General features: G+C 42.3%; 1 protein-coding gene across 4 annotated transcripts in view; it reads left to right on the top strand.

The window, feature by feature from the left end:
* The window catches only part of bcas3 (BCAS3 microtubule associated cell migration factor), a 289933-nt gene that overhangs the window by 77877 nt on the left and 188802 nt on the right, over nucleotides 1-23254 (top strand). For all 4 annotated transcript variants that reach the window (XM_079354708.1, XM_079354709.1, XM_079354711.1 and 1 more), the window contains exons 16-19: nucleotides 4164-4314; nucleotides 19113-19237; nucleotides 19327-19492; nucleotides 19582-19679. In XM_079354708.1, the coding sequence (XP_079210834.1) occupies nucleotides 4164-4314; nucleotides 19113-19237; nucleotides 19327-19492; nucleotides 19582-19679 (540 nt within the window). The remainder of the gene's footprint in view (nucleotides 1-4163; nucleotides 4315-19112; nucleotides 19238-19326; nucleotides 19493-19581; nucleotides 19680-23254) is intronic.

Raw genomic sequence — 23254 nt, 5'->3', positions numbered from 1 at the left:
TCTTTTTATTTGACAGGACATGAGAGTTTGTGGTCCACTGATGCCTTAACTTAAAAACAGTTTCATGGCGTTTGTATCTTTAAGTTTCTCACGATTTGATTGAGAATCCATTTTTGATTCATGATTCAAAGTCTATTTTTGAATGACTAGACACTTCAGGATCTACTCCAGTCATCTGCGTGACTGTAGAAATGGAGCAGCAATAAATTCAGCCAGTCTACTGAGTTAAAGAGCTAGCATTAGCAATTAGCAGGGAGCAACTGACTAGCCAAAAATAATTCAAATCATGAAAATCTTGATTTTTTACATGAATCGATTTTTTTCCGACCTCTGTGCAACATGCACATTTCAACAGGTGACTCAAAGTAAATGTGATGATACTAGAGCATGTGCATGATGGTAATGTAGAAATAATATAAGGTGCTGAATATTGCAGAACAAAGTTTTTCAATGTCCAAGGTGGGTTTTTCAGAGCGGCTTGTAAAATCTGAATCTTTGGACTACTCACAAGTCTTTAAATTCTGTATCAGCTCTTATTGTGAAAAACACACCACATAAAACATTCAAATAAAAAATATATAGACTACTGTTGTTTGATTGATAAGATTCTTACATATCTGTGAATTGATATTTTCCTCTGACTATTCTGGAGACGATGTCCTCATGCACAGGCCGTCTTCCTGCACCTACTGTGAGCCATAGATAAAACGTAGACACACCCTTAATCTTGTGTTTGCATATCTCTGCTCCAGCACTCGGCCTATGAAAATAACAGCCAAGAAGTGCAGTTTTACAACACTGCATTTGCAAAAGTCTTTTAATGGCACCCTGACTCACTGCCTGTATTTACACAGCTGCTCAGGAAGTGAAAATAACTTCACCTGTAAAATATCGTCTGCATCTCCACCTTTGTCATCGATGACCTGAGATGTAATAAAGCATCTATGAATACGAAGCTGAGGAAACACTCAATACATAAAAACAATATAACAGGCAATTTTATCAGGTATTTATAGGTGTTTTAGTACGAACTTGTGAACGTGAGGGTTGTATATTTTTAGTTTTTGTTCATTTTAGTGTCAGTTTGATGGCATTAGGAAATGTCTTCTTCAAATGTGTCGGATTAATCTCACAAAGGACGGGGCTATTTGGCGACAGACAAAAGTGTTTTTTTTATTATTCTGAAACTATTTTTTTATGAAAACAAACAAACCCTTAGATGCATGTGCAAATCTAAACTATTTAAAGTACATTCAAACAGGGTGACACATTAAAACCATTACCCACACTTAAAACACAACATGCATGACAGCAGAATAGAAACAGACACACCAGAGCAACATGAAAGCAGACGAACAGGGTAGAATGGAGGCGTGTAATGCTATAAAGGCCGGTGTGTGCTTCGAGGTGGCAGACTCACGTTACTACTTTGAGTGCCAGGACTTGTTTTGATATTTTTGTAATTTTTTTTAGAAGCAAGTCATTCTCATGATCGATGTCCCATTTCAGCCACTCTGTCTGCCCCCCCCCCCCCTTGACACACACACACACGCCCTGCTGTCTATCTCTCAGACATCCAAGCTGTCTTTCCATGGATCATCTTCTGCAGGAGCGTGAGCTCTAACACGTTCCACGCTAACTCGTCCTCACTGCGGACGGGGGGGTGACAGCTCAGGACTCTATGGGCTTGAGTGACAGCACGGCGTGACGGGTTGGAGTGCGCAGGATAGGGGCAGTCATCAACCCCCCCCCCAGTGCATCCACACCTGTTTTGCGATCCAGCGAGGCTTATTTTAATCCTCAGGGTCAATAAATTCAGCAGTGCAAAAGTGAAATGTTCGTTTTGAAGGATAAAAAAATCCCCCCGCCCCACACAAACACACACACACACACACACACACACACACACACACCACCAGAAGCCCCAAATCCTCCCCCCTCTTAGCTGAAGCACCATTATGGCTTTTCAGGCTCCTTCCTGTACAGAGTTTTTATTTCTCCGTCTGCCCTCCACACAAACACAAAAGGTGGCTGCCCTGGCTCTGGGGGTGTAGCACTTTTTTGAAAGGCTGAGGGCTTTCAGGAGCTGCCCTGGTTCAGACCTCAGTTAGTCTGACCGAGAGAGGAGCGTAGAAGGGAAACCAAGGCCAGGTTTGTGTAATGGCCTCCCTCCTCTCCCCCAGCCGAAGGTCACGCAGCTTTGTTGGCCAGCGGAGGTCTAAAAGACAGACCTTTGGAGGACCACAAAGCGGAGGTTTGGCAGGACTAATGAAACTCAGAGCTGCACGTTAATGATCTAAAAGACTGGACCAAAACACTCAGCAGTCCCTTTCCGCTTCCATTCAGCCTCCTCTTGATCGCTCCTTCCAAATAATGACAAGGCACTCTCCTCCTCTACCTTTATTGTAACCTTTGATGTCCGCCTTGTTTTTCTTTGTGTCCGCGTCCCCCCTCCCTGCTTTTCATTCCTTTATGTTTCGCGGCTGTCACTCATCTATTAAGGCAACAAATGGAACAAGGAAAACATTCAGAGCTGTGTATTGTGGTGCACCCACAGGTTTGCTCTTTATTTCTTTTGAAAGCACTTGAACTTGGAATTTTCCTCGGGCTGCCCATTGAATCAGCAGGATACACTTTTTTTGTGTGTGTCTATTGTCGCAGGATTACAAACATATTTGTTTTATAATCCCCAACTCTTGTCCTCTGTGGACAAATGTTTCTGTATGACTGTTTCTTTTTCCATTGTAGTCATTAAAGGACAATTCCAGGATTTTTGTTTGTTTTGTTACCTTGGATCTCTTTTCCCTCTTTTTACATGTAAACATACTTTACATACTTACATATTCAGCGGTCTAAATGACTATAATGTACATTCATTAAATGCTCCGAGTTTGTTGTAACCTCTGCTGCATTGTCTTCACAAGCGAATCTTCTCGATGAAAATGCGTCCTCCAAAAATAAATAATTCTTACAGAGATGAACCTTTGTGTAACCTGAAACAGTTTCAGGCCTTCCAAGGCCTCTGACGTCATTGATCAAACCAGTGGTTTTCTCCTGCAGATCACAGAATAGTTGCAGGTCCAGCTCTGCCTATCAGATCTTTGTGTTATTAAATATTTATTTCGTTTCTTTCGTACAAGTAAAAGTTAATGTATCTCCTAAAACTTTTGCCCAAATCCAAAGTTGATGAAGCTGTTTATTTTCATTCAGAAATGTTTAACTGTCAAGTATATTCTTAACTGTTGTCTTGGTCATTATTTAAGGGCTCAAGAAAAATCAAAATGAACAAAAACGGATGTCTCTCATTATGTATGCATAACCTTTGTAGTAAATTGTAAAAACAAAAAAAGAAATGTTTCTAAAAACTGAGCTCGAACGTGCAGCCGGCCTCCTGATGTAGTTGTTTAAGGTCAGTAGGCCTCGATGCAGCCCCTTTGACACAGCCTGATTGAGTTTGGCTGGAGAGCTGCTGGATGGGATATGTGAGATGAGATGTGTTTTCCTGGATCCTCTGTGTGTGTGTGTGTGTGTGTGTGTGTGTGTGTGTGTGTGTGTGTGCGTGTGCGTGTGCGTGTGTGCGTGCGTGCGTGCGTGTGCGTGTGTGTGTGTTTTGAACTCGTGTGCAGGGCCTGTTGATTGGCCTTGATTAACTGACTGCCAGGCACTAGAAGCAGAGCTCAAGCCTCTGTAATGTCGCATCTTGAGCTGGTTATATCCAATCATTCCACAGGATACCTTGAACCTGGGCTGGTGTGTGTGTGTGTGTATGTTTTGTGTGTAAGTGTTTGGTAGAGAGAAAAAAACACAACTCACAGAACTTGTTCATGGGTTTTTTTGTAAACAAGGTCCTTTGGTCTGTGGAATTTATAGTGAATGAGTCAAATTCAAATCAATCTGAAAATGAGCATTAGCATCAGAATTAGCATCTTTAAAGGCCACTGAGCTGAAAAAGGGAACCTCGAAGCACTGAAAGATGAATTATGTATAAAAACATTATTATTATTCACATTGTAATTCTCTGTATCGTGCCACCATTATCTCCTGATTCACATACTCTTCTGTCTTTTCCCTCCCATGTCTCTGACCTTGCTGTCCAGGGAACATCCAGTGCTAGTGTCTGAAAGAAACATGTCTAATCAAGGTGTGTTTGTGTGTTCCTGCAGCCAAGCTGAGCAGCCAGGACTCTTACAACAACTTTACCAACAACAACATGGGGAACCCGCGACTGTCCCCGCTGCCCAGCCTCACCGTGGTGCTGCCGCTGGCTCAGATCAAACAGCCCATGACTCTGGGCACCATCACCAAACGCACCGGGTAGGTCCTACACACACACACACACACACACACACACACACAGCCAGTAAATACACTCCTCTGCCTCCATCCTACTCAGGAACACGAGTTTGGAAGCAAATGTGCAATGCAGCATGGATCTCTAGAAGGACGCTTGTCACTATTAAAACAATAAAGAATATCATCACTGTTCAAGAATCCCTAAAAATCTTAAAAAGTCTGAAATTAGAAATTTAAATCTGGTGTCTTAAAGTATCTGAAAATGTTTTATCTTCACCCGTGAGAGAATGAATGAAAGTTTCTTGGAGCTTTCAGCTGAAATAAACCTTTTAGACAAACATTAAACACATCAAATTAGTCCCTATATAATTATAACCTGATTAAAATGTGTTTTAAACCTTTAATCACATCTTAAAAATCTTAAAAAAAACAGAATTGAATGAATTATTTTCCTCAAATAAGTTAAATAGAATCATTTAAACGGGACCTCTGAAGGAATGGGCTTCTTATTATGACCAAAAAAAATAAAAAAAATGTTGTCCTCTCAATATGTGATGCTTCAGAGTGTTTGTTTCTGTTAACGATAAAAGTACAGACTCTGCAGCTCGGCTCTTTTTAGGACTCGGACTCCCACTTGTGTCACAGTTTAGATAAATATAAAAGCTAGAATTTGAATGAATAAACCACACTCTTGTCCTTTCACTCAATTCGGTCATTCAAAAAACAACTCCCTTTGTATAATAATGCCCGTCCGAATTGGATCCTTTCAAAGACATTGTGTCCACAGGGTGAGTGTTAAAGGTTTGTTTTGAAGCCTCACTAAATGTACAGTTTGGCTGCTGTGGAGGAACATTTAAATCACACTGTAAGACGCGTGTAACTCCAGTCTGTGATTTGCTGTCTTTCCCCATTCATCATGCTATAAAAACACTGTATTGTGTCAACACTGGCCTTGTGCAGGCCAGAGCGTTTTCCTCTCACACATCCAGCTGATGCTTATGGACTCCTTTTGTCTCAGGCCGCCACCTTTTTGCATAGGGTAATGAAGCACAACACGCACGCCACATTTGTTCTCTGGGAAACGGATGAAACCCATCATGTACATCGAGAAGAGAAATAAAACCTCGCTTGAAGTTTTCTTTCTCTTCGAAGTCGTATTAATCCCAGTGTGGTCCTAATGTCTTTGAGTATTTTATTTCTAAAGTCATACAGCTCAGCTCTCAAGCACACTTTTTTTTTTTTGAACTTGGATCTACGCCATGCATTGAAATCATGTAGCTTTAAGAACATCAGCAACTACAGGCCTTTGCTAAGTGCATTTACATAGAGTACAGGTGGCTCCATAAATATGGGCAGATTTCAATAAATTCATTTAAATGTCATTTTCATGCCCTGTTTGAATGGGGAAAGGTATAATGATCCAAACAGACGAAGATGAGGGTTTGATTCCCCCCCCCCATGTGATATTTGATAAAGGAGCTGTGGGGATACAAAATACAGCTGTGAACGTGCAGTCAACATAAACAACATCCGAGCATCCTCCAAATTCATCCAGACAACCTCTTTGGTTCATTTGGTTTGTAAAATGCATGATTGCCTGTGGGCTTCTGTGGTGTCCCTATAATGACGGGACATTTGTTATTGTACGCCCGTCCTGGTGGTTTAGCATTTGGGTATAGCAGTTGTAGTATTTGACTTCATCGAAGCTCGTCATAATAGGTGTGTTTTATGTTTACCGTCAATAACAGCTCTCATTACCATGAATATCTTTATTTTTTTTTTTGTCATTCATCCTGTTACGATCTGAACATTTCTAAGGTGTTTTAATTTGTCCATATTGGGCCTTAGTTTGGGTGTTGCACCCTGTGATTTCCTGTATTTATATTGCCCTTCCTGCTCCTATCATTTGCTTCCATTTTCAGCGCCGCTTCAGTTGCTACAAAAAAAACCAAAACCCTTGTCTTTTTTCTCTGCTTGAGTTTTGGAGTTTTGTGTTGTTATTGGCAGTGAGCCTCAGGGCGTGATCACGTCAGATTGATTGCTTTGCTTCTCGTAGTCTGTACTTTCATTTCTCTCTGCTTCTCATCTTGAGGTGACGCTCTTCTGAGAAACTGCTCATCTATCGCTGAGTATCGCTGTAAATATTATGATAATGGAGCTGATATATCACATATTCAGCAGCGCTTTCACACATGCACAAAACTGCTGAGAAGCTCCTGAATCTTAGGGGGGGAGCTGTGTGAATGAAAACAGACAGATTTCTTACTCAGACTTTATCCAGAGTTTCAGTATAAAGAGAATATATGCCTGCCTCTCTCTCAGCCATAGAGCTCTATGACTTCAAGGAACACTGGCAGCAATCACATCATTATTTCCTTTTGTGTTTGTTGACAAAATGTAAATGAAAAGAACAACGGCAGCTTCTCAGTGTACCAGTCTACACAAGGACCTGAAACAGCTGTAACAGCTCTTTAGGACACCATGAGACTTCAGCTCATCCATTCAGTCCAGAGGAGGCGTCAGTATTAATGCATCAGGACATGCAGCTGTGCGGCCTGCTCCTGCATCCACACGGCTGCACCAATTTACCAAACTCACACACACACTGACACACAGTGAGTGAAGCAGCAGGTTTGGCCCCTAGAGTGTGTGTGTGTGTGTGTGGGGGGGGGGGGGGGGGGGGGGTGATATCATATGGTTTCACGCTATACTCGCACAGGAGTGCGGAGACACCATCTGTCTGTCTGTGCAGACAGTAGTCTCTCTCTTTTTATATATCTGTGAGTGTGTGTGTGTGTGTGTGTGTTTTATAAAGAGAGAGATAGAGGGAGAGAGACAGAGTAGCGTCCGGCAGCTGTATTTACACCTGTATGAGCAGATCCCTGTTGGCAGGGCGGTAGAGGAACACACCAGCTGCTTAACCTACATTCTCTATCAGGCTGTCTTTGTGTGCACTGTGCCATGACACACACACACACGCACATGCACATGCACATGTACACTCACACACACATCCAGACACACGTCGATGAAGCTTTCATCCTATTTGTATGACTGGGCCCACTGCAGAGATTTGGTTGACTCTTATCAAACCACTAATGTGCAAAATTCTGCTGTTTGTCTTCAAAATTGTAACATCAAAGAAAACCTCAGCAAGATCTTGCTTAACTCTCTCTTTCAATGTATAAGTGTGTGAGTGTGTGTGTGTGTTTGTGGGGGGGTTAGAGTCGGATGTGCCTCAGCATCCGTCTGATAAACCCCCCCCCCCCCCAACCCTGCAGACGAGGCCAGGTCAGAGAGGAGAGCGTCGAGGAGCACAGCCAAGCTTCTGCTAGTCCTCAAAGCCTCCTGGGAGTCCCGAACAAGGAGAGGAGTGTCGGCTCTGACCCGGCCTCTTGTTTCCTGTCAGCCATATTTGGCACAAGGTTGGCCCCAGTTGAATTAAATCCCGGGGAAGAAAAAAAGATTCAAAGGATTCTCTCTCGGTGAAATGTTACTGTCAGAAGTTAATCTGTGAAAAAGATTACGAGAGAAACACTCAAACAGCTCCCAGGACCGCCGGCTTGTCCCTACACTGACCAGAGTTGTGTAAGGCTAGATTTAACTTGTCAAAAATGCCTGACAGGGATAAATTTGGGATTTGCAAGCAGACAAACTATTGCACACTTATCCCCTTCTACACACAGTCTGACTTTAACACGGACAAATGAAAATCCAAATGGAAAGATTGTCGCACACAAAACAAAACACCACCCTTGACTAAATCCCTCTGATGACATTTTCAAGCAAATGCAGCTGGAGTGCAGGCGAGGTAACGAGAAAGAGAACAGCGAGAGAATGAACGAGACCCTGTGACCTGCTGCAGATGTGCCCTCAGATTACTGTAATACGTGTATAAGAGCTGGCACATTGAAGAGCCATTGTCTTACATAGCCTGAGTGGGAGCACAGCTAGAAAGGAGCTTTAAGAATGCCCAGCATCACATGGCAGCAAGTAAAGCATTTGCACAAATCACCTCACTTCCTTTCTTTTTAATGGCCCAGGCGGAGCTGCTATTAGGGCCAACGGGTTAAGAGATGAATGTGTGAACAATTATTCCCCGGGAGTGGGGTCGCCGCCCTCACAGGTCGATTATACTCCCTCGCCCTCCCGCCCCTCTTCCTCTAACTCTGCCCCTCACAGCCTTACGCCCCTTTTACTCCGCTGACCCGTGTTTCACCGATGTTTCCCAACATGCCGCTGACCCACCTGGGACTCTTCTTTACCGCTAAACCTGCAGGATCAGGCCGTGCGTCACATCGCCGGGCGGTCTTTGTCCACACTGTGGTCAGAACTGTTTACCGCCAGCTCGACACCGGGGACAGCTTTCCCAACATGACCTCATTCTGTTGTTTTATTCTCAGCAGTGTGCAATTTGACACAAGCTTAAATGCTACGTGTGTGATACAACAACGCATTGGAAAAAAAAAAAAAATATATAAAAAAAAAAAATCACAGCTTATAATGAACCACTTTAAACAATGAACACCAAGTCTTTTTTTATTACACGTGGTGGTAAATCTTCTTATTCCTTGAAAGGTGAGAATGGGATACATTAAACCACATCTGTAGAAATCACTGCTTGTTTCATCTTCTATAGCTGATAGCTGAGTCTGTTTAAGTCTTTCACACTTGCAGAAAACTTCTGTGTAAAGCAAACAGACATTTTTCACTCGACTTCACCAGGAGTTTCCTCTGCTACTAAGTGAGTTCATGTGAGAACGGAGGAGGATATTATTTGGAGAATTCAAAGTAGAAACAGTTTTTTTTATAGTCTCCAGGGGGGCCAAGAAGCTTTGTCTTTGAGGTTGTTAATGTCAGCTTCATATATGAACTAAAATCCCAATGACGCACTAGTTTATCAAAAGCTCCTTTGTTAAGAACGTGTGTCTGCCCGCTCCATTGGCTTTTTATTGATTAAAAGAAACCTAATTGATGTAACTTTTTGACAGCAATGTATTTTTTATTTATTTATTTATTTTATTTTTTTGGGGGGGGGGCTATTGGGAACCACTGGTGTAGTGTACTGACAGAGTACTGCTGTACTTATTTGCTGTTTCTGAATTTGTGAAGAGCAGTAAATGGACTGCTGACTCTTGAAGGGCCGGTGTAAAAGGCAGGTAAGTTATACTTGAAATTTTATTGCTGTAACAATGAACCTGAAATAACACAGGTGACATTCAAGCAGAATTTAAATGGAGGCCTCAATGAGCCACACAGATCCCAGTGTTTAAACTTTCTTCAAACAATAAATAGAACCGACAATAAGTCCAAGAGGAGTTGGCAGGGAAAAATTCAAAGCAGCATCTTGTCAAACCCCAAAGCCCACTTGGCCTTTGCTACCCCCATTGAGACCTCCCCCATTCGCCCATCACTCTCCCACTGGTGTCCATCCATTTACCCAGCTGGAGGCCCAGAGCGGGGGGGCTCGGCAGGCCTGATAGAGACCATTCACCCCCCTCCTCTGCAACTCTTTGATAAGTGGCAGTTTACCAGGGGCCTCCATTACACCACACGGCATGTTCATTTGTCAACTTGCTCTCCAGGAGTGAGACATCTCAGGGCAAATTGTTTCTCTCCGTCCCCCCTGGAGTAACATTTTTCTACACGTCCGTGTACCAAGACTAATTGAAAACTGTGTGCTATCGTTGGGAGGGCCCCGGACGGATGCAGCGAAAGCGATAAAATAAAGAAGTGCTGCAGAGTGCTTTAGTTGGCCGGGGAATCTGTTTTTTCATGACTCGAGGAGGTTGGCTAGCGGGGGACAGAGTTCAGTCTCATCGGACCTTTATTGCTGCAGGGAAAAAGCTTATTTACTGTAAACTGTTTACGGAGCTCTGTCACTATCTCTGGACATGCAGGATAAACACAGGAACACACTCCCACTCCTAATGTCTTGTAAACATTAGAAACACGCACAAACTGACAGAAATACACCCTGCAAAGACACTCTGGATGACACACACACACACACACACACACACACTGTGTTCTTGTTAACATAATCACAGTGGATACACATTTGCCCACACCCTTGCATCCAAACAGGCACATTCACAAGACAATGCGTGGCCATAAATACACACTTGCACTAAAAAAAGACGGCACATGCAAACACACAACTGCTTGTCTCAACAATGCCTGAGCGCTGTTAGTTTTATTGGTGTCCCTAGCTATTATACAAAACGGATAAACTCGTCTTTCTCAATCTCAACAATCACAACCGTTTCCCATCGCTCCTCCGTGCTGTATTTACACGGTTGGATTCAGACTTACATGTTTTCTGCAAATTCCCCAATTTGTCTTTAAAGTGAGGGAGAAATAAGAAGAGAAAACATGACAGATGTCTGAAGGAAAGAAAAAAAAAAAAAAAAGACAAAGTCTGTGGACATGCTGCATCTGCCAAATCAATGGTCTCACACTTTACAGAGCAGCTTGAGCAGATGAGTCATTGAGCCATCCCGCAGGTTTTCAAATCCATCTTAGTGCACAGACTTTTCGGCTTCCTGCCTCCGATGTGTTCTGCACTTAAACAGACACGTCAGAAAGTATGTAATGTGAAAAGTGTGTTTGCTCAAGTGTGCTAGTTTAATAATGCCTTTTCCGTCTATCTCTGTACCCCCCCTTCACCCTCCCCCCACCCTCTTCACCACCCCCCCCCCCCCCCTCTCATGAAGACCCTACCTCTTTGGGGCGGGATGTTTTGCCATTAAAACTCCATGGTGAGTTTTTAACTTTTCCCCTCGGCAGCATGCAACTGTATCCTCCGCCACAGCTTCACCACCCGCCTCCTTTACCTCTCATTTGTTTCCTGGTTTACTTTCAACACATTCCTTGGAGTTTGTGCTCTCATTCCTCCAGGGGGGAAAATCCCCAAGAGGAGTGTTTCTTATTTTCTCATCGCCTTTTTTTTTTTTTTTTTTTCTCAGTTTAGTTTTTTTGTAAAGCCTTTAATTGCGGCCTTTTAATGTTTGGAGTTTTTGCAGTAAGATGATTCAACTTGTCCGGTTAAAGTCACTGCAGAACTGAAGTGTGCTACGTATTCTTCTATTGGATTTAATATTCATATGCAGCATGCATATATTTTGTTTTACCACAACAAATTATAGTATAGTTAATGTTAATATGAGATGAATATATTTTTTTAAAAGTGCTAATGCCAATGCTTTAATATTGATTCGCAGGATGCAGTGCAGGAGATATGTTTCATAATAGTGAATGATGTTTTCCTTGAATGAACGTTTTCTTCTTTTTACAAAAATAACACCTTTGTGTAAAACGTATTTTTTTATTAAATTCCCTTTGGTTGCATTTCCTCCCTATCTGATGTGTTTTTGCACGCATTTATGCCATGTCATACCCTGGTATTATTGTGAACTGTGTGTCGTGCTGGTATAAAAACATGAGTAATTTTTTATTTTCACTTAAGATGTGTTTATTTCAAACTGTTTAACCAAATGTAAAGCTGCACTTAATTATAGTGGAAAAAAAGGTCAAATGACTGTGATGTGTAGGAGGTTGTTCAATTATAATTTACTTTTATTTCTTCAGTCTTTTTAAGATTTTTTTGTGCCTTATTTTTCTCAGATAAGACAGAGGATAACAAGAGAGGGAGAGAGAGAGAGAGAGAGAGAGAGAGAGGGAGGAATGACATGTGGGGAAAGGAGCTGCTGACGGGATTTGAACCGCTCCGCTCAGCACAACAAACGACCATGATCCTACCACGTATCCAGCTTTTCTAAAAATTGCTCAGGCCTTAAGGGGGCGACAGGAATTTTCACACAAATACCAATGCCAACATGGAGACGATGAGCTGAGTGCTAATTCTGAACTGAGCGCTCCAAGCTTGGTAATTTGGTCTAGTTTCTGAAGGATTAAAAAAGTTGAACTTCAGGTAGTACTATGTGCAGAACTTTTTCTAATCTTACCAAGACTATTGACGCAAACTGGGCCAGGACTAAAACCAGTAACATCCTACATGTAAGTGCTCAACAACAGAGGAGAAATGGATTCGACTGGTCTCTAAGTACCCCAGATTACCTCGGGTCCATCCTTCAACGCTTCAGCTTTTGCTTCATGCAGAGAAAGAATAGAAGCCAGAAAAAACATGCAGACCAGCACACGTGACACAGTGATCATTAAATCTCCGTTATAATCTTTTCATGATGGTGTAATTAAATTGAAATTCATAAAACTTCATTAATTGTGTCAAATTCTCACTTTGGCTTTTTTTGTAACCACCCCGCTAGACGTTTTCAGAAGAAAGACGACAGGGAACAGCACAATAGGGTAGGACCTGACTCGAAGCAAAGAGACACAATAAACCATCACAACTTTGGAAACGTGTCTTAACCGGGTCAGATTTCTTTGTCAAGCCTTGATAAGAACCAGTTTAAAAAGTGTTTCAGTAAAGTTGACAAAGTTGTTTGGATTGTTGACTTCTGGTTATAACGTAAATCTGCATTTTGACCATAAAGCAAACATTTCATAAACAACCGGGAGCGCAACTTTGATGAAGGAAGACGTTGACAGAGAGACAGAAAGATCACAAGTTACTGCTTTTTTGTGAGTTTTGGAGCTCCTGAGCTCGAGATCCTTTTGAAAGCTGGTCACTGAAAACCAACCGTTAGAGGGCACAGCATCCTCCCATTCAAGGATTTTGTCATGAAATTAGATGCTTACAGGCTTTTTAAAAGAAGCCCCATTATGACAGAGTCACTTATAGAGAGATGATTGAGTGACTCAGTGAAGTGAACTTTTCCCTTCCTGGCTCTGCAGCTCCTCCCTGTTGACTCCACTCACTTTAGAAAATGAATAGCATGTGGTGCCTTCCCCGAGTCTTGGGTTTCGTCTTTTGTTGTGGGCATTCACTCATACTTTTTAATTGAAGCTTTTTTTCCCCTCTCTGTCTTCATCCACCTCCCGTTTAATCCAGGCCCTTAGTGATTTCAGAGCGTATACTTTTCAAAGGTACACATCATTAGCATCGGAATCTGACCCTCACAATAACCGCCTTCCGCTCGACTTGGAGCTAGCTGAACCTATATTGTGTCTCTAACAGCGTATGTCTCGAGACGCGAGCTATGACAGTTCATTCACCAATTTCTGCTTCAGCTTTCAGCCACTAAAAGCTCAGTGGGACCCAGTTAAGGTACATTTCTGAGAAACAGAGCCCTCCTTTGTTTCCTTTCGCAGGATACCTTGAGCTTCATCATGTGTTCTCAGATTTCCATGTTATGTTTTGTATTTTAGGCAACCCATTTTTGATCAAATAAAAGACCTTACACAAGTCTATTTATTAATATTTGCACCATCTTGCTTCATTTACTCTTGAATTAAAACTCTGACAGTTCAAACGTTATCTTTTTTTTTATTCTCCACATTTCTCCAAATGCTTCAGATCCCTAGAAACTTCTTAAACTTCTAAAAAATCTGAAATCAAGTCATGTTTAATGAACAGTAAATTAGACATTGGACATGTTTTCAATTTGGAATTGTGCAAAAGGTTTCTTAACACTCAAAATGTAAGTATCAATTGGCAAAAGCAATTTAATTCATATGATTGATTTGTATTAATTCATACTGCAAAGGATTTTGGATTGTTTATAAGGTCGTCTGCATTAGTACTTTTGCTCATTCTTTCTGTCATGTCTTTATTGCTTTCAACTCCTAAACCTATCAGACCTGAAAGTTAAACAAGTTAATCCTCTAGCTCTTAAGTATTTTCTATTTTCTATCCATTGAAATAAGTTCATGCAAACAACAATCTTCACTGATCGTTGTCGCTTGTTCATCTTCACGTTCACGTTGTTTACAATAGGTTCAACAGTTTTGTGTTTCAAAACAAATAAAGCAATGTTTTATTCTGGAATATCTTTAAGATCTATTTAAACATGAATATCATCGATAATAGAACAGTGGTGGCAGCACGAGCTCTCTTTTCAGACAGTTAATAAGTTGACATGGCTTTTATGGATCACGATTGTTCAGTGCCCATTCTCCGATGTTCACTCAAGTTTCCTCCTGTGGTTGTCATTAGTTCTGTGTGTTCAATACAGCCCAAGGCTGCCTGTTTTCCGAGGGCTATTGTAAAATAATAAACGTGACGTTGAAGGATGTGTCCTCCACATGACTGCCCTCTCTCTCTCTCTCTCTCTCTCTCTCTCTCTCTCTCTCTCTCTCTCTCTCTCTCTCTCTCTCTCTCTCTCTCTCTCTCCCTCTCCCTCTTTCCCTTCTTCGTCCTCCTCATTCTGGCTCTTTCTCTGATTTGGAATATTCATGTAGCCCAGAATCGGAGCAACGACAGTCGTGCAGCTCTTTGTCGCTGGTTTGCCGGCTCTTGTGAGCTCTATCATATTTGTTTACTGTGAGGACCTAAGAAATAAATGGAAGCTGCCACCGGACTCCCCAACCCCCCTCGGAGGCGCCTCACATTAGCCCCGGACATTGTAATGCGAAGGGACTTTGATGGTTGATGTCGCAGATTGAATTATGCCCTTGAGGAAAAGCTATTAGCTCAGTCAAGAGTCCTCATTTGTTAAATTAAAAGTGGAAATGGCATGTGAGTAGTCTTCAGTGAATTAAAGTTGCAAAGAAAATGGATTCCACTGCCTGCAAAAAGGAAAGCGAGCAGAGGGAGAAGAAAAAGATTTGCTGTTTGTTTCGTGACATTCCCCCCGCTTCATTCCTGGTCCCTCTTTCTGTATTTATATTTCCTAATTTATTGATATTGGGTTACATACTGGTGACACTTACTGAACCACCCCCCCCCCCCCCCCCCAGCACCCGTCCGCGACATAAAATGATTGTACTGGAATGGAAACCTGAATTAGGTCTTTTTGCACTGCTTCACTGACATAAAAAGGTAGAAACATCAACAATGTTAAACATCTTCAAGTGAGATCAAGAGGAAATGGAGGATTTAGAATATAATAACAACTTTAATATCCTGCAACCTCTGTGCATGCAGAGACTGGATCCGTGTCCAGTTCGAACTCTGTGCAGGTAAAAACTAAACTGGTTCCAAATCTCTACTGTACCTCTTATCTGTACTTCCTTGTCATTCTCTCTCAAAGACAATACATCCATTTGAATGATTGTTAATGTTGAACATTTCAGTGCACATACATGTAAGTCTCTTTGTTTTGGTCAGCATCGAGTTCCCACTCCTAAAAAAGTTATTAGACTAGTCAACCACTGGGACTTGTTAGTGTTTAAACGATTTCTATCAATAAAAGAGATGTTTTTGGGAGGAGAGAGCGAAGGATGACATGCAGCAAAGGGCCGAGGTCAAATTCGAACCCATGGTCGCTGGGACAAAGGACTGTAGCCTCTTTACATAGGGTGTGCAACATTGCTACTACACTGTCCGACTTCCCAAGATGGGACATTTCAATGGATTACCTCACCAAGGAAGAAATGTAACTTTTCAGAACTCTCACATAGTAAAAATCAGGAATACTTTCCCTTCCTTTATGTGGAATTTATGTGATGTCTTCCATTGTTTCTCCTAGGAGCATAGCATTTAACTTGCTTGTTGGCAGATTCATTCATTGGTCACAAGAGGTTTCCTAAAAGTTTAAAAGACATTTGTATGCCTTGTCTTCCCCTTGTCCTTGACTTTGGATTCCCCCCCCCCCCCCTCAACTCCCCTTCAGGATTGTAGAGATTGCAATGCAGAAGAAAGTAGTAAAAGCACAAGGGGAAAAATGTTCCAGTAGATCTCTCACTGGATCTGTTTGTTAAATTCTTTATCCTCTCCTCACACTGGCAAATGAATAGGCCCGAGGAAGAGCTTGGAGGAGTAGACAAGGGCACCCAGGTCTTAGCCAAAGCAATATCCTGAGTGTGACTTTATCTCCCCCCTCCATCTTCCTTTCACAGACAGGGCTTACTCTGGATATTTGGTTATTCAGCCTTCTCCCCTTGACCCAGCACTAATAAATACAAGCTATGCAACTTGTCCAGAGGCCTTTCCTCGGACTACCTTCACCACTTCCTTTTTTCTGATCCCTCTTTCACACGGTGTTGGCCAAACAAAGACATCAACAAATCTGTGCATCCAGGGAGTAATGAATGAGGTGCTGACAGTCTGAAGGGAGGCAACAGAAAGAGACTTTTACCAGCTACAGTTCTTTCAGCACCTGAAACTTAGTGAAACTATTGGACAAGAATTATCCCTCTGCAAGCATTACTGTTAAACCGCAGCCTGCCCACATACAGTAGTGTACTTAGTTTTACACAGTACTGCAAATTTATAGTGAGGTCTGTATTTGCCACTGATATCAGCAGGCGGGGCCCCTTTGTTTCAGAGTAATCTTGAACCCAAAGGCTATTGTCTGGCACTGATGTAGATGTGGTTACCATGGTAAATATTTCTGGGCTTTAGCTGTAACAAGAGGACATCTGGACAAAAGGTGAATATTTTTTTTCAAAAGATAAACTGAAACACAAAAAAAACACTTGAAATCTGATTTTTAATTGGAATGAATGTTGCGCCCCTCACTTACATGCACGAGTCTCGTTGCTCCAGAAGTAAACTTCAGCTCATCACTTGCGTTGTGTAGAGACTATTACAGCTCAAGTTTCATTCTGCAGTAAGTAAACACCAAACTTTATGGTAATGCATGAGGCCGTGTGAATGAACTGGTGTAAACTCCTCGGTGACTCACTCTGAGTGTGGGCTTGTCTACGCAAGGGGTAGACAACGAGCAGGGGGACAGGGAGGCGTGATTGGTTCATCTGATTGGTACCTCGTGGTCGACATTGGTTGAAGTCTCTGCAGGCTGACATCTGCTAAAGATGATGGAATTTTTCATTCTTTTTTTCAGAGAATCTTAAAAAATGTATCGGGAGATAATTACCAACCCTGCCTTTAATCTTGTTTTTCAAAGTGAACTAAAATCAAATGAACCAACAGATATGTAAATGATATCAATATCCCAGACTTTTATGGTTCAAATATTCATGAAAAGAGACATAGACCTAACCTTTCTGCTGTCTGCTGACACATAGACAGATGAAGTAGCAACATTTAGCCTCTTTAGCTCCTTTTTCCTAACAAATAAGTGAGGACAAAAGCATGTGTGTTACATGTGTGTCAAGGCTAAGCCTCCCTCTGGGAGGGTGTGACCCTGCAGTGTGTCTTCAAGCCCTCAGTCCACCTTGTGCTTGATCGGCTGTGACCGGTTTTTACTGTCCAGGTTGGTTATAAAGCTGGACAATAATAGCAGACCATGCTACTGTTCTCTGATCATTTCCATATGGGGAGCACCACTACAGCTGAAACCTCTTTCTGTGTGCAATTCTCCTCTAACAGTCCTGACATACTGGATAATCCGAGAACCACCAATAAATTCCCTGCTGTGGCCAACATGAACTGAGACGGCCAGAGAGGACGACTTGGATGCTGCATTTGGCAGATTTTTTTTTCCCTTCCCAAATGTCCTTGGTGTCTCCTCAGTTTTATTGGTCCATGCCATTTATTGAAGAACATTTAAGTCAGGCCGCCTCCTGAAGTCTTGCTGGGTTGGTTGTTCACACATACAGCTTACAGCGGGAGCCAGTCACTGTCAGACAGGAGGGGAGGTGCGAGGCAGAACATGATGTAGGTAGAATGAACCAGACAGACAGACTAAGATGACCGTGCCCACACAGCTTATGGTCATGTGCCAGTTGCAGGTTATAAACCCCTCCCACTCGCTTGTGGTAAATTTTCCTGAATATAACCTGCTGCGTTCTCACATTTACTCACTTCAACTTAATGCAAACACCTCACTAGGATGCTGACAAGAAAACATTCTGGGTGAAGTCGAAGTGGAAACTCAACTGTTTAAATTCACACATGCAGCTGACTGAATATTTTTGCATGTGTGAAAGCCCCCATGAGTTATACCTACTGTACATCAGGGCAAATCAGTGAAAGTATGCTGACTATAAACAGCCACATGACATCGTTCACTGGTCACTGGCTGTTGTTAATTAGGCTGTAGGAACACTGTGTCGACTTTAGCTTGCAAAGCTCTGCAGGCTGTGACAATTAAAGCAGATTTTTTTGCACCTTTTTGGTTGTAGACTTTCCATTTAGTCTCACACTTTATGAAACTAAAACTACAAACTCTGCAGTATTTCAGTTTATAAGGTCACTGGAGTAAATTCTACAGGGTTGTAGAGAGAAAACTAATACAAATAATTAAGCCCCGTTTGAGGGATTAAAACTGTTTTATGGCAGGACCACACGTTCTTCTGTATAGATACTCTGTCACATAACTTACTGTTTCAGCCAACAAATATCTCAGATGACGGCAGGGTTGTATAAAGGTTACAATCCAGCGATTGGGTATTATGTATTTCTCTATCAACATTTGTGGTGGAGCAGGATTGTATTTCCCCTTCATTCCCTGCAGAGGTGAATGTTTTGTTTACAGTCATTTGAATTCCCCCCCTTGCTTAACTCCTTGCATGCAAAGCACTGATATAAACTCTGTGTTCCCTGTTCACAGATGTTGTGTTGATTTACATGTACTTCCCTCCAAGGTGTATTTCTTGTGTTTTACTGTTGGCAGTCATCACCTTTTCAAAGTCTGATTCTTGTTCTTCCATGAATCACAATCATTGAAATGTCCGTGCTTCGTCTAAAAGGTCAATTCAATAAAACGATAATTTGATTAGAAATACAAGTTGGCCATTAATGAGGAGATAATATTTCCACTGATGCTAATCAAACGTTTGGTTCTTACTCTACCTTTCTGTCTGAACATTGTGCTCTAAATCTCCTGTAGCAAAGCAAAACCCCCGCCACAGATCTCCCCGAGCAAGTCCAGCGGAGGTGAGTTCTGCGTGGCCGCCATCTTTGCCTCGTCTCGCTCCTGGTTCATCAGCAACAGCAACATGAAACGGGAGAAAGGTAAGCTCTCTTCCAGAGGTGCTTTCAAATACGGGTTTGTTTTAACCATGTCAAAGTACAAACATCTCCCCCGACATGTTCCTCCCCAGATCAATCCAGGCAGTCGGTTGTGGACTCACTGTACATCTTGAGTTGCTATGGTAACTTAGTGGAGCATGTCTTGGAGCCTCGGCCTCTCAGTACCGCTCAAAAGATCAGTGATGACACACCTTTGGAGCTCAGCACCTGTCCCAGGGCCTGCTGGACTCTAGCCAGGTAAAACTGTGTTGACCACAAAAAAAGAGTCTCCATTTGGTCAGTTTCCTGGTTTATTTGTATTCATCCATTCTTATTTTTTGGAGCAGAACCCCACAGTGGAACGAACTACAGCCACCCTTCAACTCTAACCACCCCTTGGTGTTGGCCTCAGACCTGGTGCAGTACTATCAGTGTCTGCTGGCTGGTAAGTGTTGCACAAATCTTTTTCTTTTTTTTCATAGCATCACGTTGTGTTTTAAAAAGAATGCAGAGTTTTATATCAGGGAAGCATAAATGCATATAAAGTCTGTTTAAAGATGTAAATCAATGCAGATGCACTCAAGGCAGCTCGATTTGAAGTGAACATGTGTTTCAGGTTTCAGCTCATTGAGTTACTGATAATAAGGAAACATTATGATACCATAAGCAAACAATAATGGGGGCTTTAAGATCATGTTCATGGTTCCTCATCAAGTGTACACTTGTTTAGGTTAGTCCTAATACAGTATGGCATTTCTGTGCAAACATTTCCTTTCAACCTGCATTTAAATAACCTATGAGCCTGAGAGAAATCGTTTCATTTTTTCAAGTCAATAAGCTGTATGAGGAAAACAGTGGTATACATTGCTGCACGAAACCTCCTCATATTTCTACGTATCACATAGTCAGACCAGAAACACACTTTCTGCACCAGATTTAACAAACTCAACTGCTCCTCTTTGAGTATCAAAAAAAAATACTACTGCAGCATAAAACACCCAGCATGACTTGGCTGTATGATTATGTTGACGTACAGCATGGAACGCAAGCCGGACACAATTCACTCCCACCTCTCATGCAATAATATTATATTGCCATATTTACCATGAATTACTGGTGCTAGGTGCAATGATATATGGCACCTACTTTGTGCAAAAGCATGTTTAACTTTATATGCACTGTGTGCTTAATAGTGTTTTTCTTATAACTGAATGTCGAGACTACATTTTTTACAACTGCAGCTCTGTTTTTGGCTCCTTTAACTTTCTTTCATCTATTTTTTATTTTTTATGGGATTGTGCAATTTGCTCTTTTTGGGCTATCCTCGCTCTTTGCTGCTGTAACACTGCACATCTGTCCGTTGTTGGATGAATGAAGGTTTATCTTATCTTATAACATAACAAAAAGGTTCAAACTTAAAGGATAAGTTATTAAATCTGAACCTAGTTTTCATACATTTCATGGTCTAAATGTCAAATTGGTAAAAGTTTTCAAAATGCCCCAAAAGATTTCTTCCTTTTTAATAATCTATCCTGTTTGCAAATTAGTTTTAGTTTGATTTTTTCTATACTAACCCCAAATATGGTATAGAATCTGGCCAAATCCAGCATTGTTGAATTATCTTTAAGAATATTTACTTCCAAAAAAAAGTTTTGTTTGAAAATAGAAGTTAAGTAATGGCATTGCTTCAACTGAAGGATCGACCTGAACTGCATTTGCAGTGTTTTTCCATAACACATATGCATTATAGATAGTAGGTCTGTGTATGTTGTGGCTGTACAGGCCAATACAAGCGAGCATGTTTTCTGTGTACTGTATGCATTATTTGACAAGGGGGTGACCCCTAATCCCCGCTGACTTTTCCATGTTGACTGTGTTTAAAGCCACTCCTCGGCCCGTTTATTGCTGCCACATGCTGAGGAAAGTGCTTTCCAGTCAGCAGCCATAACATTTCCTTTGCCGAAGACTTCGGACAAAGACACTCCCACATTTACCATTTCATATTCTCTGTGTAATCAGACTTTTTCTGTTCTGTGTCTTAAAATCTATCTTTGCCTGCCACACTACACGCCTGCTTCAGGGCATGCTAGCACAATGCTATGAGATGCTGCACTCTGACCAATTAGCTGACACCCTAAACTCTCTTTAATACAATAACAAGTACAGAGCAGTGAGCACTTTAGGTTACCCTCTGAAAGGCCAAATCGGAAAAAGCCGATGCAAGTGCACATGGATGGCCACACACGGAATCAATCCACCCCCTGGAATAGGCTGGCGTTTTGAGCTACTCCATAATTATAAACACACAAAATCTGTAATTAGCTCTTGCGGCTGCTCCAGGGCAAGTGGTGGCTGTGTTTACCCTAATCTCTGCACTCGTCTCGTTGACTTCTGTAGCGCTCCAGGTCTAACTGGTAGGATATTTTCTCAAATTAGTGCTAATGGTCTCTCCTAGTGTCAGAGCGATGAGGACACGTTGGGGTGACGGGCGCGGGCGTCAGCTTTTTCCACCATTCTCTCTGCCAGCATGGGCAGTGGAACTGCTGCATAATGAGGGAGATTCATTGCATTAACATTTACATCCAATTAACAATAGCCAGCTAACACCGCTGTGGCTCTTTATTCCCCAAACCAACCAAGTGTGAACCGATATGAGGTCAAGACGCTATAAACATAATTGTTCAGCCCTCTACCCACTTCTTGTTCTCCTGCCATTTTCCCCCGGGGTCAGAGTCCTATACACCACCGACACCGACTGAGCTGCTCTTGGAACGCCACCTTCCATTTCTACGCTTTGCACCCGAGTGCAGACTCTCAACATCCTGTTTCTCAGCAGGCAGCCCCCTGCCAGCCCTCTCCTCTGCTGTTTCCTCCAGGGCTTGGCAGCTCAGCGGAGAAGTGATCCAGGAGAAGGAGTCGATTTGACCTTAGGATGAATTACAGCACAGCCATACGCCCCTTGTCCAGCTGCCTCTTGCTGAGCATAAAGATCATGCAGCTGCAAAGGAAACTGGAAAAGACAGTGTGCTTACTTGCAGAACAAATTCTTCCATCTCGGTCTAATTTAAATTGCCGATACAGCCATTCCAACGGAAAACAAGACAATAAAGTTTTTTTGTTACTATTCAACAAGAAGCTAAAGCACTAAAGTGTCGATAAGGAATGTATACAAATATCCCCTTCAGCTAATTGTCCAACAAACTGCGTCTCTAAAAAAGGTGGTGCAAGCAAAGAGGTGGCGGCGCTTGATTGACAGGCCGTGCTCTCCGGTCTCGTGGCTCTATATTGGATGACCCAGGCTGATTAAAAATGCAGCATGCAGGGAATGGAATAGGAAGGGGAGAGGAAGGGCCGGGGTCAGGCCAGACCGGAGCCTCCTCGACGGGATGATAAAAGGCAGCAGTGGCGCCACTTCATGGTCACTATCTCCACCTGTCCATCTGTAGCAGCTATTGGCAGCACTCAGGCTCGCAGAGGACGGCAACATGCAGCACCGCCTTGGAGAGATAAGAAGGAGAACGACATTTTACAGTATACTCACAAACAGAGGAGATACTGTAGTATGATCTGGCTTTATTAAAGCAGTGTGAAGCCAAGTTTTTAGTGTTTAGGGAATCCTCTTGGTGGAACCGCAGGATTCATGTCTCTGTTTCCAAACGTACCTTTGTGTGTGTGAATGAATGGGGCCTTTTTCTTTTGGTTTAAGGTGTTGGAGAGGGTAAATAACAGAACGACTGCTCTAATCCCTATCATAACAGGCTTTATACTTTGATGAATGTGCGGTTTCCACAACCTCATTACCTAGATTTGGAGGTAGATTTTTCCTGCTATGATTTTTGCCAGGGTGATATTTATCTAGCAGTCCGCAGTCTGTTTTCTAACACCTCTTCCCCTCACCGCAAAGTTGCTCTGATGCAAACAAACCGGTGAATAATTTACCACCTGCATTTCTGCCTGGCTCCTCTGAGCCTGGCGATGATGGCGTAACAGAGGCTATGCTTTTTGGCCGCGGCCCTCCCC

This window comes from Symphodus melops, assembly GCF_947650265.1.
Source record: "Symphodus melops genome assembly, chromosome: 10".
Taxonomy (NCBI): Eukaryota; Metazoa; Chordata; class Actinopteri; order Labriformes; family Labridae; genus Symphodus; species Symphodus melops.
Note: the sequence above shows the minus strand (reverse complement) of the source record. Positions and strands in the feature narration are given on the sequence as shown.